The sequence below is a fragment of the Diuraphis noxia genome, unplaced genomic scaffold (assembly GCF_037042655.1).
Source record: "Diuraphis noxia isolate RWA-SAM2 unplaced genomic scaffold, SU_Dnox_SAM2 contig0001, whole genome shotgun sequence".
Classification (NCBI taxonomy): domain Eukaryota; kingdom Metazoa; phylum Arthropoda; class Insecta; order Hemiptera; family Aphididae; genus Diuraphis; species Diuraphis noxia.
Genome location: NW_028301711.1, coordinates 106,922,851 through 106,941,412, shown reverse-complemented (window position 1 = coordinate 106,941,412; position 18,562 = coordinate 106,922,851). Strand labels below are relative to the sequence as shown.

General features: G+C 35.2%; 2 protein-coding genes across 2 annotated transcripts; both read left to right on the top strand.

Annotated features, from left to right (window-relative positions):
• Positions 1-7,860: 7,860 nt before the first annotated feature.
• LOC149063229 (uncharacterized) lies at positions 7,861-8,328 on the top strand. Its single transcript, XM_089216359.1, has 3 exons — positions 7,861-7,938; positions 8,014-8,157; positions 8,239-8,328. Exons 1-3 carry the CDS (start codon positions 7,861-7,863, stop codon positions 8,326-8,328), a joined length of 312 nt encoding a protein of 103 aa, XP_089072485.1.
• Positions 8,329-12,137: 3,809 nt separating this feature from the next.
• LOC149063228 (uncharacterized) lies at positions 12,138-18,555 on the top strand. The gene is made up of 4 exons (XM_089217448.1): positions 12,138-12,899; positions 13,097-13,243; positions 13,321-13,485; positions 16,043-18,555. Exons 1-4 carry the CDS (start codon positions 12,776-12,778, stop codon positions 18,547-18,549), a joined length of 2,943 nt encoding a protein of 980 aa, XP_089073574.1. The 5' UTR covers positions 12,138-12,775; the 3' UTR covers positions 18,550-18,555.
• The last annotated feature ends 7 nt before the right edge of the window (positions 18,556-18,562 follow it).

The following is an 18,562-nucleotide window of genomic DNA, read 5'->3' as shown; positions in this document are numbered from 1 at the left end:
TAGGTTGGCACGGAGGAGGGTAAAATACCGTGTCTATAGGGATCTCCTGCCCCTTGGGAAGGGTGGGATATCAATTCCTTATTATGTCAGAGAGGCGCAGTGACATAATGGACTTTTTAGATCGTCCTCGTATCGTGGGAATTATATGGAATATAAAAGTGCAAACGTAGAGATTATGGATAATGGACAGGAACAAAAAGGACAATTGGTAGATAGGAAGTGGGAGAAATCTCCCATCATCTGCGGAACTCTTGGTGAGGAAACTCCCAGGAAGGCCAACAAGCGGATGAGGGATGAAGAGGGTGAGGGCGTTGACAGGTTCACCTACGGCGTGGGGTCCACCATAGAGTTACGGGATTACACCTGTAACTTGGGACGTCGTGGGAGGGAACAGTCAGATAAACTTGGTGCACTCATTACGGCGATGAGGGTAGACAAGGTGACAATGACAAAACCCCGGGAAGAAGCCTTCAAGAAGATCAGAACTGATCTCATGAGCGTTGTAGATGAACTCATCTACGCGCAAATGATGATGCAGGGACGACTTTTAGAGGCCAGACACCAACGGAGAAGTCAGTCGGTCTCGTGCAAAACTCCGAATAGAGAAAAGACCCGGACGGAAAAGCCCATGGAGTTGCCTGCATCTCCTGGGGACTATCTGTTCGGTGAAGATCTCGAAAGGGTGATTGCGGAGATAAACGCGGAAATTAGGGAAGAGAAAAAGGAGGAAAGGCCGAAAAAGAAGTCGAAGAAGCGTAAAAAGAAGATAAGGAAAGAGGGTCCGGAGATTATAGATCTCGTGTCCGAACCAGAGGCCTCAACTTCGCAAGAAGTAAAGTCGGCCAAGAGGAAACGATCCGAGACGACTGGGGCCGTTGAAAAACGGTCAAAGGAGTCTGGGGGAACAAAATCAAAGCCGATCGAGAAAGTGAAAGGGGATGTTCGGAAGGAAACTTCTGGGCAGCCCAAGACACAACAGCCGAAAGAGAAGACCGGGAACGATAATAGATGGACGAAAGTGGTAAGGAAAAAGAAAGAGAGAAGGGTGGTCCCGAAGGAGGTTAGAATCCTCTTCGAGGAGTCACAAAGAGCGAGAGGGAAGAAGTTTGGAGGGCACATCCTGAGGGTGGAGCAGCTCGGGGAGAAAGGGTCGGAGGCACCAAAGGTTGTCGAGGCAACCGAGGAGCAGATGATCAAGACTCTCTGGGATGTTCTCTCTAGGAAGAAATGTGCGCCTGCGTTTAAAAAGATCAAAAAAGTGGGTAAGGATAAATTGTACTTAGATCCGGAGAATGAGGAGACGAGGAAACTTCTCCAAAACACTTCGTTGGACATTCGTCCAGCGGGTGAGAGAAATCCTCGTATAAAAGTTTACGGGGTTGGGATTGAGGTGAAGGATGAGGTGGTCGCCGCGTTATTGGAGGAGCAGAACGAAGGTTCTGTGAATCTGAGACCGGGGTGGAACCTAAGTCTGGAGCTGATCCCACGAAAAGGCAGAGGTAAAACGACGAGACGGGGACGAGATATAGAGTTCGCGGTAACACCAGAGGTTGCTGGCGAGATTGTTGGCCAGGCGTTGTTCGTTGGGCTGTCGCGGTGTCGGGTGGGTCCCAGCGTGGACGTGCGAAGGTGTCATAGATGCCAACGTTACGGACACATTGGTGCATTCTGCAAGGCGCCGTCGGTGGTCTGCGGGCGATGTTCGGGCCGGCATCACGCTGCGCACTGTGTTGCGGACCTTGCTGTTCGCAGGTGCACATGTTGTGCCTTGAGCGGCTGGGCCTATGACCATGTCTCGGGCGATACTGCGAGGTGTCGAACGTGGGAGGTGAATTTCCGGAGGGAAGTCCGGAAATTTAAATGGACGGTGTAAGAGTAGGACAAGTTAATCTGGGACGGGGGAGACTGGCAACAGACGACCTGCTGTCCGAGGTAAGGGAGAGAGGTCTGGATGTTGTGTTGATCCAGGAGCCCCATGTGACGAAGAGCGGGACATTTGCCAACCTTGGTAAATCACCGCTCAGAATCATAGCGGGTAACTCGCCAGGTGAAAAACCAGCGGCTGCGGTGCTAGTTGTTAACCCGTTATTGGGCGCAACACTAGTAACGCAGTTTAGCGGGACTCATTTGGTGATAGTGGAAATCCGAAGCGGAAATCGGAGCCTTTAAGTGGGCAGTACGTATTTCCAGTTTTCAGAGAGAACCGAGCTCCATGTCGAAAGACTGGAGACGGCTATCCGGGGATTTGGAAATGCGGACTGGATCATCGGTGGCGATGTGAACGCGAGGTCTACACTATGGAACGACACACATACAGACGGGAAAGGAGGGTTGGTGGAGGATATGATAATGTCAGGTGAAATGATCTGTTGTAATACAGGATCGGTACCGACCTTTTACACCAGTATGGGCTCGGCGATACTTGACTTGACGCTTGCGTCAATGAAAGTCGCCGCGTTCATCGGTAACTGGAAGGTACACGAGAATGCGATTACGAGTGATCATAGACTTATCACATTCGACTACAACGACGAAACGGAGGAGACGGTAACAGGAGTAGGAAAAAGTAAAAGGTTCAATGTCCGGAAAGCCTACTGGGATAAGTTCCGACAAAGACTGGCGGAGAGACTGTTTGACGGTCAATCCAGCTGGTTGGAGGAGGACTTACATTCCAGAGCGGATTACCTAACCTCGGCGATCAGTGAAGCTTGTCAGAAGTCGATGCCCTTGATGAAGTCGCGTGGGTTAGAGGCTCCATCGTGGTTCACGGGGGAACTCGACACCCAGCGAAGATGTGTCAAGAGGCTGAGGTGGATGGTGAGTAAATCACGCGCCAGGGGATGCGAGGAAAGGACGGCCGCATTAGAAGAGAAGTACAGGAGAGAAAGGAACAAGTACCTAACAGGAAGGAGAAATGAGCAGACAAGGACCTGGCGAAAGTTTACTACCGAGGAGGGTAACAAAAGGCCATGGGGGTCCGCCTACCGCTGGTGCAAGGAGGGCGTGAATACAGATTCACGCGGAGTGCTAGCCACTCTCCGAAAGGGGAATGGAGAGCGCACGCTGGGTCTGGAGGACACGCTCGACTTGCTGCTCGAATCATTGATTCCCCCAGATACGACAGAAGGTGAAACTGAGGAGCACAAAAGAATCCGCGAGGAGACTGGAGTGCACTTGGATGAAACTGAAGGTCATATATCGGGAGAGGAGAACGAGGGCAATCAACGGGAGGAATTTACTCAGGAGGATGTGAGAAAGGCCATTTGGCGAATGGGAAGGGATAAAGCTCCGGGGGAGGATGGTATAACAGCCAGAATTCTCCGTGTAGCTTTTCCGGAGATGGCGGAAATAGTGACCGCTCTCTTCAACGAGTGTTGGAGAAAAGCTCGCTTTCCGAGGTCATGGAAGAAAGCTGTGGTGGTACCCCTATTGAAGAATCGTGACAAGGATAAGTCGGATCCCAAGTCTTACAGGCCGATAAGTCTGCTCCCGGTGCTGTCAAAGGCACTGGAGTACCTTATCTGCGTGAGGCTTCGGGAGATGACCGAACCAAGGATGACCGATAAACAATTTGGATCTACGAGTAATAAGAGTACCAATGATGCAATATTAAGGATGAGAGAATGGGCTGAAAGCCGGGTTGAGAAGTACGTTCTCGGGGTGTTCTTGGACATCTCGGGAGCGTTCGACAACGCCTGGTGGCCGGCAATATTGCATCACATGACCAGATTGGGCACGACGAGGAGGATGTGTGAGCTGACCCGGAGTTATTTAGGGGGTAGACACGCCAGCATCACTGTGCCGGCGGGGAAGAGCGAGCGGAGGCTGTCCAAGGGTTGTCCTCAGGGTTCGCAGTTTGGTCCGGAACTTTGGAAGATCTTGATGGACTCTTTACTGAGTCTGGATGGGTCGGAAGAAGAACTATCCATTGGCTACGCGGATGACGCGTTGCTGATGATAGCCGGCCGGACTCGGGCCGAGGTGATTCGAAGGACAGAGGAGAAATTGAAAAGAGCAGGGTCCTGGGCGAGCGGCATGAAGCTGACCTTCTCGGGCACAAAGACGAAAGTCATGTGTCTGAAGGGAAAGCTGACACCGCCCTATACAGTTAGGATGGACGGGCGGCGGTTAACGGAGGTAACAGAGATGGAATATCTCGGAGTTACATTGGACGATAGGTGGAGTTTCAGGAACCAGGTAAGAAAAGTAGCGGGAAAGGCGGCACCCATGTTTCAGAGGATCAGGCGGATTGTAGCCTCTACCTGGGGCCTTAGTGGCCAGACGACGCGCAAATTATACTTAGGTGTATTTGTGCCGAGAATGGTTTACGGGGCTGCAGTGTGGGGTGAAACCGTTAACGATCGGATGATGAAACGCCTACTTCTCGGGGCTCAGAGAGGCGCTCTCCTGTCAGTAACGGGAGCCTACCGTACCACAAGTACGGAGGCTCTTCCTGTGCTGGCGGGGGTGTTGCCGCTGGACCTGGAAGCAAGGCAATGGGGCCGTAAAGCTAGGAGTAGGAGGGACTGGCTCGGGATGGAGCAGGAACGGATTATAGAGGAGGAGGGACTTGCAGAATGGCAAGCACGGTGGGAGGCTAGTGAGAAGGGTAGACTCACATATAGCTATTTCCCATCAGTGAAAGAAAGGTTGAAGTGTAAGTGGTTGGTGGTAGATCATGAGTCCTCCCAGTTCTTCACGGGACACGGGGGGTTCATGGCTTATCTCCACCGCTTCTCTAAATCAAAGACCGACGAATGTCAATCATGTGGAACTTTGGATACGGCAGAACATGTTGTATTCCATTGCGAAGCACTGACGGGCGCTAGAAGGGCACTAAGAGACCTAGTGGAGAGAGTTGGCCTACAGTGGCCGTGTGAGCTGCGGTCGCTCGTGAGTTCGCCTGAGCTTTGGAAAGAGTTCAGGTCGTTCATGCGGGTGGCTGTGGTTTCTCGCGGTCATGTTGTGGGTCAATAGGATGGTAGCGTCTGGGACGTGGAGCGGTAGCGTAAGGACGGTATAACGGGAAACCGAAAGTAGCGACCCGAGTGGTCGAGTACACGGGGACTGGCGGCCGTCACTCGTACCCACGGTACGAGTAAGCATCTGGGATGCGGGGTGCAGCGTAGCTCTAGTGATGGTGAGAGAGTCGTGGTGAACTGTTCTACGGGACAAGCACTGCGACTACTCAACCAGTGGCCTACGTGTTTACACTAGGTGCGCCTGGGGCGTGTGGTTGATGCACGACCGAAAGGTCTGTAGGCGCTGGGCGGAGCGAGGAGAATGGAGTACTCACTCCATTAAAAACATTAAATGAGAGGCCGCGACTACCGCGTGACCTGCGAGCGCGGCGTCACGGGCCAATCACTAGCCCTCTGATGTCTGTAAAAAGTAAATAGTCGGGAGGCAAAGACCTAGCTACATGGTAGCAATGATGGCCCTCTGGCCGAAACGTCGCACTCTGGACGCTTGGTTATTTAAAACCGGGGATGAGTACTACGGGAACGACGTCTGGGCCCAAGTGCCGAGTAAAATCGGTGCCGACGTCTGAGATCGGATTCGTAGTGGCAGTCATTTATATGACGAAAGTGGTTGTTGATCGCATGCTGATCAGGCAAAAATTAACGGTGAGTATTCTCCCGGGAATCTAGCCACTCTGCCGGTGGGAGTATATCACCTGGCGGTTGCTTAAACCATATTGAGCAGCGGGTTGGATAGTGCCGCGGCCTCACCAGTGGTCGATGATGAGAAATGACAAAATCTCGAAGTTTAACAACGAAGTTTAATGTTTATATAAGTATATTCTATCCACCATGCAATTTTCAGGCATTTCAAATTTCCGATCATTATAAGTTTTTTTTAAATTAATATTGATAAAAATTTATTTGTTAGGCAGAAAAGCTTGAAAATTTAATACAAGGCTCTTCACATATTGTTACAATAGCAGTTGCAAAATAAAAGGAATACAATTTTTTTTTAAGCATTCAATGTTTGAGTTTTGACAACATATTATGTAAAAATCACGAAAATACAGAAATTATTTTAAGCTAGAAATTCATAAAAAATTTTCTTTTTATATCTAAGATTTGAAAATTGAATACAAGGCTCATAATATATTTTTACAATAAAAATTGAAAAAAAAAGAAATGCGAAGTCACAATTTTTTTTTTACAAGCATTCAAAGTTTGAATTTTGACAACATAAATAAAAAATTACGAAAATTCGCAAATTATTTCAAACTAGAAATTCATAAAAATTTTTCTTTTTAAATCTAAGATTTGAAAATTTTTAATAATCTATAATATATCCTAGACAGATAAACCGTCTTCGCTCAGAATCGTTTTTTGTATACAATGATATAATATCATTGGATTCAAATTTAATTCCATCCATTAGAGTAACCCACTTGTAACCTACTGTACAGCAGAGCGACATACACGACTTACCCGATTTTTTTTTATTATTTTTGTTTAAATATTTATTTTTATTTTTGTTTGACTTACAAGCATGAAGTCGTTTATTTACATATTCATTTTAGCATTGATATTACAAAAGAAAATTTTTTATTTTCTATTGAAGTTGTTTTTTTTTTAATATTTAAGCATTTTAAAAATTAAAAAGATTTAACAATATTGTTTTATGTTGAACACATGGCATACTGTTCAGAGTTTATAATATTGATTAGGTGTCTATAATTTTAAGATTTGTATATTAATTAAAGTAAGTATAGGTAGTAGTTGTATTTACTATCAATACTATCTTAGATAATATTATTATGTACCAGTTTAATAAGAGTTATATCCACTATGCCCTGATTTTAAGAGAAACAGATTCTACAGTATTAGTCTATTATTAATAATTAATAATTTATTGACTAATAGTTTATACCTATGTCAATAATTTGTTGCACCAATGAATAATAATTAATATTAGTCACGTGTATTAGGAAACAAGTCAAATTAAAAACTACTCAAAAGTAATAACTTATATGGTAAAGGGAATAAGTCCAAAAAAAAAAATGCTGTCCAAAAGCAATAAGTCATGTGCTAAAGGGAATAAGTCAAAATAAATTATGTCCAAGAGGAATAAGTCATGTGCTAAAGGGAATAAGACAAAATAACTACCGTACAAAGGAAATAAGTCAACTATTTGACTTATAAGTCCAAAGTCAATCAAATATTTTAAGTTTCAAGAAAACCCGTGTTTGAAGAGCCAATTCAAAAACTTATGTCAAAAATATTGAGAAATAATTCCAACTTTTGAATGTTGTAGATAGTTTTTTTTTAGTTTTCTCAAAACAGTGTTTTTGTACTTATTCCTTTTTGCCCGGGCACCGTCCAATTATTAACCGAAAAAATTGTACGTAAATAATAAGTACTTCGTTCTTGTAGATACAATTTAAAAAAATAAATAAAGCTCAATAAACATACATTTTTTTTTTACAGACTATACTTACAACAAAAAATAGTATTTTGGAATATGATATTGTAAGTTTTGTTATCGTTAGAATTTAAAAATACCTACATTATAGACTAAGAAGTATTTGCTTTTTTTTTTTAGAAATTGCTTAATCGAAAATTGTTGACATATGAGGAGAAAAAAACTGATGTCAATGATAAAAACAAATCGGTAACAGTTATTTTTACCTAAAAATTTCCTAATTAAATAAATGTATAACAGTCTAAATAAATATATAAAATTCTAATTAAACTTAAATCTAATAATAATTAATAGGAATCATTCCCAAATTCATCTACTTCTGACTTTTCTCATTACGTCAAAAAATATGAGTTACAGCCGTTAGTTGATACAATGATAGAGTCTAGGGTTGGATTCTTGGAAAAATTAGTATGCAACCAAATGAGCAATTTAAAGTTGAATGAATCCACTCAGTCGACCGAGAACAAAAGCCCTGACAATTCATTAGAGATACGTGAAGTAAGATAGTAATATTATTTTCATAATTTTATAATTATGTTAATACTTTGTATTTTTTGTTTTTTCTTAACTTAGAATTGTGTTGAATGGTGGTGTCCATTGCATAGCAAATTTAAGGACATTCTGGGAAATATATCTGTTCAAACCCAGACATTAGAGGACAATTATATAATTCGGAAAGCCAAAGCTAGGTTTGAATACTGGCAAGGTGGAAATAAGGTAAAATAAAAATGTGAAATTTAATTTTAACAGACAATTTCTTTCAACTAAAATAATTATTTTATTTTTGTCATATTTTAGAATATACCCAGGTGTCCAACATATGACAGGAAGAAAGGACAAGCCATTCACTATTCACCTCCTTCATGTTGGCCCAAAAATAGTGAATAAATAAAAATCTTATCAAATACTTTTTAAATTTTTTTTTTTAGTTTTAGACATCAGATACCTCTCAATCTCTCATTGTCTTGTATAGACTAAATAATGGACATTAATTTAATAATAATTTATCAAAAGTAATTCACACATTAGTTATCAATAGTTTCATTAGAATATAGACAAATTTCCGTAATGCAAATATTTGCAGAATTTGGGTATGCCCACATCAAACAAAAAATATTAACACTTGACATGTCCACAATTCAACATAAATTAATTAAAATTAAATGAACACAAGTAGTAACAAAGTGTAACATAATAACCTAACACATGAAATAATTTTGGTTCTAATCAATATTTTACCACTTTTTTTATGTGTATACATCAATACATAATATGTATGCATATCATTTATAAATGCTCATGCTACAAGTACAGTTTAATATTTTTCAATAATTTGTCTAATTTTGAGGGTAAAAATGTTTATTTAAGTGAAATAAGTTTATTTTTTACAATAATTTTTTTAAATATCAATATTTTTAAGGAATAAATAAATAAAATATATTTCTTAAATCATTTATTATTCATGGCATTTTAATAACTTTTGTCATATGTTTTAACTATTATCAATTTTTAATTTTTATTTGTCAGGTTATTCTGTTACACTTTTTATATTTACTACTGTAGATTACAATTTATTTTGAGGGCTATGAATGTTGTATATTAAATAGTTCTTAAATTTGTTAACGGGACACTTTACGTCATCTATGTACAGTTTAAATATTTTAGATAACTTTTTGTTAAGTGATTTTTGTATAAAATATGATTTTATACTAAACCACAGTGTAAATCCTACAATGCTACATGCACATAAAATAATTATTAATAGAATTTTCATTCATAAAACCAAGTCCCAAAGGCTTAAAAATGAGAATAGTCACTATGTATCTGAATTTGAGAATGGGAAAAACTGGTATGTCATTTATACATTTCTTTAAATATAGCATAGAAGTTTCATATTAAAAATATATTAAATTATCCATTTTAAATGTTAAAAAATCTCTATAGCGACTCATGAGTCTTAGTTATTTTACTACAATTCAATAACTTAACCTAATTACTTAAAATATACAACCAAAGTTTCGTCTGCAATTTGTAAAAGTGGTAGTCCAACTTGATATTTCATGTTTCATAAAAGCTACTGTAAAAAGAGGGGTACTATAATTATTAGATTTAATTATTTTAATGTTAAAAATATTGGTACTTACTTATCTATTGTGTAGTCTGTTTAAAAATGTATAACATAAGTATTTATTATTCCATACTTATTTAAATGTACACAGTACATGTATCAAAAAATATAAATTTTCATTTTCTGATACAATTGGAAAATATAGTCACAATATACTCAAATTTGACTGTTATTATTGATTGATTTACTCGCATTTAAAGAGTTTTGGAGAAAACAACATTTATTTCCTAAATAAAAAAAAAATATAAAATTATTTATTTTTTAGTTAAATATATTTTTAAGTACATAGCTCATTAATGTTATAGTTTTTTCATCAAAGATTAAAATGTATTACAGTTATTTAGTACCCATAAATAGTTTTTTGATGTTATTGTCAAAAAAATTTAAGTTGCAGACATCCTATCGTATAACCCCCGAAAAAATAACTATTATGTACACTTACGTCTTGCATAGTGTGGTAACTTCGTTTAACCAATTTTGTTTTTGTAAGTGATGCCGTGATGGTGATAAATTCCTTAGAATGTATAACAATTTAATTTGTGGAATATTTCTTCAGAAACAACATGGAAATTATTTTGCAAATATTCTGTCGTTAAGCCACATATGGATATGGACATAACACCTTATTTCTGTATGTAACCGATTTTAACATTTGTGTAACTATTGCATATTGAGATGCTGATTTCGTTTTGGTGAGCAATACATAAATAATCCAATGACAAATTAAATTTGTCATGAATAATCCATAATGCATTCACAGTTTCAAGTACTCCAGTGTTTGGACACATGAAACAAATCCTCAAATTTGATGGACGTTAAAATGATGAATGAAAGTCCATGCCATATTACTATATGGTCTATGCCGACCCCGCACATCGTATCCCGCCAACGTGGCGAAAACGTTTACTTAATACGGGTGACTTTGGGTCTAACATCATGTTGGTACGGGAAACGATTCCATGTTTTTCGGAGGTTCAGACTTCAGGTCATAGGGAAACAAAACTCCAATCAGCTGATCGAGTTTCGCTTCAATAATATTGATACTAGTAATGGTAACAGTGATGAGATTGATTGTTAGGGCCGGAAGCATATAAAAATAATATGCGCATCCCGGACACCTTTGTTGTTCACCACTACCACCTAGATCTTAAATGTGCGAGGACTAGCTGGGTGTGTATTGGTGTAATAGCTCGAACAGCAGTGGTCGGGAATGCCGGGCAAATACTGTCGAGCTATGTAGTGCGTGTTGTGTTTTACGTGTGTTATTTGTGTTATGTGTGTATATATGTGGGTGTGTACAATAAAACAAATAATAATAAATGGTAACAAAGTTTCTAGTAATAAGTTGCTGTTGCTGTATAATACACAATAATAATAATTGCACAAATATATAATAAAATCACAGCAATTAGAACTGATGTTCGTGTAAAAGTAATCAATACAAATATAAATAATGCACGGCCCTTGTGGCACGACAGAATATAATAAATATGTATAGCCCTTATGGCACAATAAAAATAATATAATAATAATAAATCAAGCCCTTATGGCTAAACAAGATAAATATACAATTATAAATGTGCAGCCCTTATGGTTGACAAATAAATATATGATAATTTGACCCTTCTGGCCCAACAGAGTAAAAATAAGTATAATAATTAAAATCTGTTACATAGATGCACAGCCCTTATGACCAAACAGAATAAAATATATAAATTAGGTAGCTATCAGAGCTGTAAGCTTATATAGAAAAATTGTAATATAAAAATAATACGCGGCCCTTCTGGCACGACAAAATAACAATAAATCAAGCCCTTATGGCTAAGCAAGATAAATATACAATTATAAATGTGCAGCCCTTATGGTTGACAAATAAATATATAATAATTTGACCCTTCTGGCCCAACAGAGTAAAAATAAGTATAATAATTAAATAAATAATAAATAGTAGTAATAAGAAAAACTCACAATTTGTGGAGCGCAGACTGGCCAGCTGGTCCTGTGCTAAATAATATAAAATAATACACGACGGCAATAACAACAAATTAACAATAATATAATAATATTTGGCCTTTATGGCTTACAATAGTAAATAATATAAATATATGATGTATTTAGCAATTAGCACCAAGAAAACAATAATTATAGTGTAAGGCCCTTCTGACACGACAATATAATATATAAAAAAACAATAATGGCAAACAACCTTTGAATTAAAACTTTATAAAATAATATTATTAAGTACGCGATGATATGGAGTCAGAACAACCATTGATTATACATATTATAGATAGCTCACTGAGCGGTTTTTCGGCGGCTTACTATTTGGACAGCACCGTTATACAGCGCTGCGTATGTGTTTTTAATTATGGACATAACCGTTGAAATCGCTAGTAGTCATTGCTACGGCCGCAGCTACCACACTGTTAATTATTGCTGTAATATGCGAATTACGAATATGCCCACTGCCCAGCGTTTCTGACTGTTGCCCGACTATACTTTTGTTAAATTGAACTGAGTGTCTGAGGATATTGCATAGGCGTCACATTGTAGGGGACTTCTACATTGTTTTATGCCTTTATGGCGCAAGGGTACAATTTTGCTACCACAAAATAAATAATGCCATTGATTATATGATACTGATACAATTTTTTTTTAATAAACAGAAGGCAATTTTTTGTCAGTTATTTATTTTTGCTACCCCAGAGTTTTGTCGAATTTTGACACCCGTGATATATTGAATTACAATTCAACGATATAATAATACATCTAAAGTAAATTATTCTGTTAGAAAATGAATAATAAAAATAAACTAAATATCAAACATTCAAACACTAATAGAAACTTATATTAAGGATATCGCAGTGCACCAATTATTGTTTACAATCTGAACGAGGTGCAACATTGTAACACGCTACACGCCTATTTCTGGAAAAATAATTATTTTTAAACATTTTAAGACTGATATATTTAAATGTATAGTGTTGTCCTATGATATTTGGAATTTTGTTTATTAGTTTTTACATTCAATATTCATTACACCGTTGGCTGCGTTGAATTGAACATGTCAACTCGTTCCTTTTGCTTTTAACTTGTTATCAATAAATTTCAATTTTATTAAATTAAATAATTAACTTTCACAGTATTACATTATTACAATACTGTTTATTTTTTTTTCGAACGTACTTAATAAGGAAAGGAATATAAATGTCAGGAAGAAAATGCTCTTTTGCTAATTGCAAAAATGCACACAGAAGTTCAAATAAAGGGTTACGTTTTCATACATTTCCATCGAATACTGATTTAATAAAAAAATGGATTATTAATTCTGGTATGTATTTAGATGTATTTATTTATCAACTCATTATTTATACGAATAATCTTAATGTATACTTAATGATTAATAATTGCTAACCAGTAACCATACTATCATAATATTTTTAACAAGTAATTATTTTTATTCGAACTACGATTTACTTAAATCTATCTACTTAGATTAAGATTTTTGATTCACAATTTTCCTTTTAGGGAACATTGAGTTGGACTTACTAAGCCCAAAACAGTTAAAAAAAAAGTTTATATGCTCAGAACATTTTGATAAAGACCAATATAGCAATCAAAATGATGTTAAATCGAGACTCAATGCTAATGCTATACCCAAAAAGAACTATGAAGGTAAATTTACAACACCCCCCCCCCCCCAATTATTTTTTAAATACTGCATTTAAATAAATTATTTTATTATAATCTAGTCAAAAAAGTTGATGACCCAGTTTTAAAGACAACGTTGGACACTAATTTAAGCTCACCCAAATCTTGGAGATGGAAAATCTCCAATGCTTCTGAAATAAAAGCACATGCTAATAGTAATGTCAACGAAATATTGGATACGACTCCGACTAAGTTTAAAAAAGCGGGTAAGTAGATGTCGCTCTGCTGTAGAGTAGGTTACTATATAGAAGATCAATATAATCAGTGGCGTATACACACATTTTGTGTGTGGGGGGGGGGGGGGTCAGAAAAAAAATTTAAACCTATCACATTAAAATAATAAATAACAAAATATAGGTAATTACACTATGTCCCAAAAGTCCCGTATCACACTTAATATCTCCATGTAAAATCATTATATTTAAACGCGGTTTTTTTTACAGTACTAAGTATAAAAATTTTGATTGAATTGCATAAAAATATAAAATTCATTTTTGTTCTTTTAAAAACTAAAAAATTTTCAAAAAAATTTTTACGCATTTAAGAATTTAAAATTTTTAAGATGCCATTTTGTTGAACATATTTTTTAAAACAGTTCAAAAAAAAAATTAAATAAAAATTGACCAAGTTAGAGCAAGTTATGTTTTTGAATAATTGTAGTAAAAAAAATCAATTGTTTCACATTTCAATAATTAAATATCTAATTTCAGCACACGACAATAATTTTACATTCCTAATTAATGTTTTGATTTGAATAGAAATAAAAATAGCCGTGTTATATCGATTGCTAAACAGTGAAATTGGTTACCTATTTTCAAGTATTTTAATTATTATGAAGTGAAATATCATAATTTTAGGTTCACTTTATGATAATTAAAAAACTTAAAAATAGGTAACCAGTTTCATTGTTTTACATTTTTTTACTACAATTATTCAAAAACATAACTTGCTCTAACTTGGTCAATTTTTATTTAATTTTTTTTTAACTGTTTTAAAAAATATGTTCAACAAAATTGCCATTTTAAAAATTATAAATTCTTAAATGCGTAAAAATTTTTTTGGAAAATTTTTGAATTTTTTAAAGAAAAAAATTAATTTTATGCCATTCAATCAAAATTTTTATACTTAGTACTGTAAAAAAAACCGCGTTTAAATATAGTGATTTTACATGAAGATATTAAAGGACAAAGCGTAACCATAAATATTTAAATTTGCGTTTAAATAATATAATAAAGTATAAAATTAATTTATTAGGTGTATTATAAGTTCTATACTATATTAGTATATACATAATAAATTAAATACATGCGAAATATAAAATTGAAAATTGTCGAGTGAAGCGAGACATTTTTTTTTTTGTAATAATTATTTTTTTTTTTTTTTTTTTTTTTATTAGAATATTTACAATCTATGCTACAATAGGCATAATAAGCAAATTTGAACAAATACATAAATTTATTTTTACAACATGAACACATGAGGAGGGAGGCCATCCAGTGATAGAACCCAACGTTATTTAAATAATTATTATATAATAATATATTATATCGGTCTGCTGAATTTGGTTTTGGACTTCCTACTAGTTGATAGCATGCCTTTCAAAAAGTTGAAAAGACGCCCCTGAATTAAACAATTATAGTAGGTTTAAACAATTTATTTAATTTTTTCTCGATGTTTCCTTGTAATGCGCTAACACTAAGAACACTATTTTATAAAATTTAAAAAAAAGACAAATGGGGGATCTGACCCCTACATCCCCTCCCTTGTATACGCCCCTGGATATAATGGATGGTGTTAAATTTGAATTCAATAATATATCATTGTATACGAAAAACGATTCTGAAAAAACCGGCGAACATCCAATGTCTAATTTCAAACGATCATAAAGATTTAGTTTGACTTTCTGGGAAGTTTTTTTTTCTTTAAAAAAGGTAGAAAAACTTATGGAGAATCTCTTGTCAAATTTTAAAATCTTAGACACTAACCAAATTTTTTTTATGAATTTCTAGATAAAAAAACTGCGAAATTTTATGATTTGTACGTATTTTTTTCTAATTTCGAACTTTAGACGCTAATAAAAAACAATCAAATATTTGCTTTCAACTTTTTTTTTTTAATTTTCACTTAAAACAAGTTTTGAAGAATCTTCGCTCAGAATTTAAACGCTAGAAATGTCGTTGTAGGTATGTAAAATTGTATCAATGCAGTCGAATATTTTCTTTTATAGTGGCTCAGAATGTTCAGATTTGTGCGCATACGAGGACGTTACACCCGCATGTGTTGCCTCCGTCTTATAAGTGTGTAATATCGCAAGTTATATACTCAGTAGAATTTACCTCTTATAAAATTTAAAGGTAAGATTAGATTATTATCTTGGCAATGTATATGCTTTTTATTATTTTTTAATTTTAAAGCGAGTTGTGAGTATCATAAAATTGTAAATTCTTCGGACATCTTAAAATACTCACAACTCGCTTTAAAATTAAAATCTGGAAAATGGAATTGCCTGGATTTTACCTTTAAATTTTACAAGTGGTCAATTCACTCTAATTTTTAAACTAACGGAGCTACACGTATTCTGCCAATTGCAAAATTTGCTATGTTACGCACTTATAAGACGGAGGCAACACATGCGGACATCGCGTCCTCTTAACATACTTAACTGATTTATCATATAGCATGGTAAATAAGCCCATGAGCTCAAATATTACTTAAATTATGGGTAGAATACAAATTATGATCTAATAAATCATTTATTTTTAGGTTCCCTGGGTCATAACAATACTTTATTTTCGCCAAACGTTTTAAAAGTATTAACTCCTACGAATAAATATGAAAATAATTTCAAAATGCATACTCCAACAATGTCTCCAAAATCAACGTTTGTATTCTGTAACAGTCCTTCGTTATCAATTTCACCAAGTACAAAAGCTTGGGTTTCAGAACTAACAACTATTCCAAGTCCACAGAAAGCTCTAGATTCTACTGTAAATTATAAAAGCTTAAGTCCAAAAAAATTACAAGATAAAAATAAAATTCTCCAAGAAAAACTGAAAAACTCTAGAAAATTATTAAAACGAAATAGAGCAGTTATTGCATCGTTAAAAAAAAAAGTTGAAATAAAACGTAATATGGAAAAAAATCAAAATCATAATTTATTTAGTCAAGTGCATTTTCCTTCTGCTAATTCAAAAGCTCTCATGTCCATGCAAATTATACATAAAAAGCGTAAACCTTGGTTAAAGGCTGAAAAAAGATTTGCACTATCACTCTTTTATAAATCACCTTCGACGTATAAATATATGCGAAAAAGTGGTATAGTTTTACCTGGTGAAAGTACAGTGCGCCGATGGTTAAAATCTATAAATTTCCTTCCTGGTTTTAACAAGGAGTACTTATATCATATAAAATTGAAAGTATCAGAAATGTCTAATAGTGATAAAAAATGTATTATTTTACATGATGAGATGTCAATAATGACAGATATTGAGTATAATAAATCTCTAGACTTAATCGAAGGTTTTGAAGACTTGGGTTCCTTAGGTCGTACACCAAAAGTAGCTAAACATGCATTGGTCATTATGGTTAGAGGACTGTACAAAAATTGGAAATTCCCTTTGTGTTATTTTTTGGCTAACAACGGTGTTAATGGGAACCACCTAAGTATTTTAATAAAAGAAAGTGTAAAATGCATAGTTGACGTCGGATTACTACCAACATCTATTGTGTGTGATCAGGGGACACAAAACCAAAAGTTGTTTACGCTTCTCGGTGGAACTGAAGTAAATCCCATTACTGAAATACATGGTCAAAAAATCCATCTTTTATATGATATTCCACATCTAATAAAAAGTCTCAGAAATAATCTACTAACAGGAAATGTACAGATTAAAAATAAAATAATATCTTTTGGCGACGTGATTAAGACATACGAGATTGATATAAAAAATAATACAGCAAGGGCAATGTGTAAACTGTCATCTGTACATCTTTATCCGAATCCTTTTCAAAAGATGTCATGTAAATTAGCAATCCAAATTTTCAGTAATAGTGTCGCGGCTGCAATTAAAACATGTATTCAAACGGGAGAGTTAAAATCAAATACTGCAAAAGATACGGCAGAATTTTTACTCTTAATAAATAATGTATTTGATGTCTGTAACAGTAAAAATTTATATGATATGAACTTAAATAGACGACCATTAAGCAATAACAATCATCATTTATTTAAAATTATTAAAAAAACCATATCAGAATTTCAAGACGCTAAAAAAATTAGTCACAAGGACAAAAAAATATCAGTACCACCGTGTTTTAAGGGTATGATTTGGTCTTTAACATCTGTACTTAATTTATATGAATCAGAATTATTAGATTTTCACAATAATATTCAACCAGAAAATAATAATAAAGAATACTTCTTATTAACAAATAGACTAAACCAAGACCCATTAGAAAATATGTTTTCTATAGTAAGACAAAAAAACGGATATACAAGGAACCCGACTGCTAGAATGTTTCGTAGTTGCTTTGCAAGTATTTCTTCTTTTTCTCTAATGAAGGCGTCGGAAAAATGTAATTGTGAGTTAGACCAAGACGATTTTTTAACTGTGGACATATTAAACGATGTAGACGTAACGCAAAATCAAACTAACGTAAATCACCAAGAATCTGAACCAGTAGAAGAATATAAAAATAATAATAGTAGTAATATAGTTTTTCAAAACTCATCATATAGTTCGTCCTCGTCAGAATCTGAACCTGAATATATGCAAAATTCCAAAACAACACTAGAAGATTGTTCAATTACATACTTTGCTGGGTATTTGGCTAAACGTTGTGTTGACAATTTTAATTGTATAGACTGTACAAATATTATGTTAACTGACACAGAAGACAACGATCCAAATAAAATGTTGATTTTGTACAAAACTTTTGAACATATTGATCCATTAGGAACTGGAGGCTTAAAATTGCCATCTAATTGGCAAATAAATGTGTGTCGCATAAGTTTGACAATATTTGAAAAACATTTTGAAAACATAAAAAGTGAAAATAAAATTCTATCAATACTGAAAAATTTGATTTTAACAAAATTAAATAAGAATAATATGCTAGAATTAAAAAATTTCCCATGTCAGCAGCATGTAGATTATATGATTAATCTTTTATTGATTATTCGTATATATAAAGAATGTAAATGGCAAAAAAAGCAGATACATAACTCAATTAAAAAGATACCAAAATTAAGAATATTTCAACATCAATAAACACAACAACCAA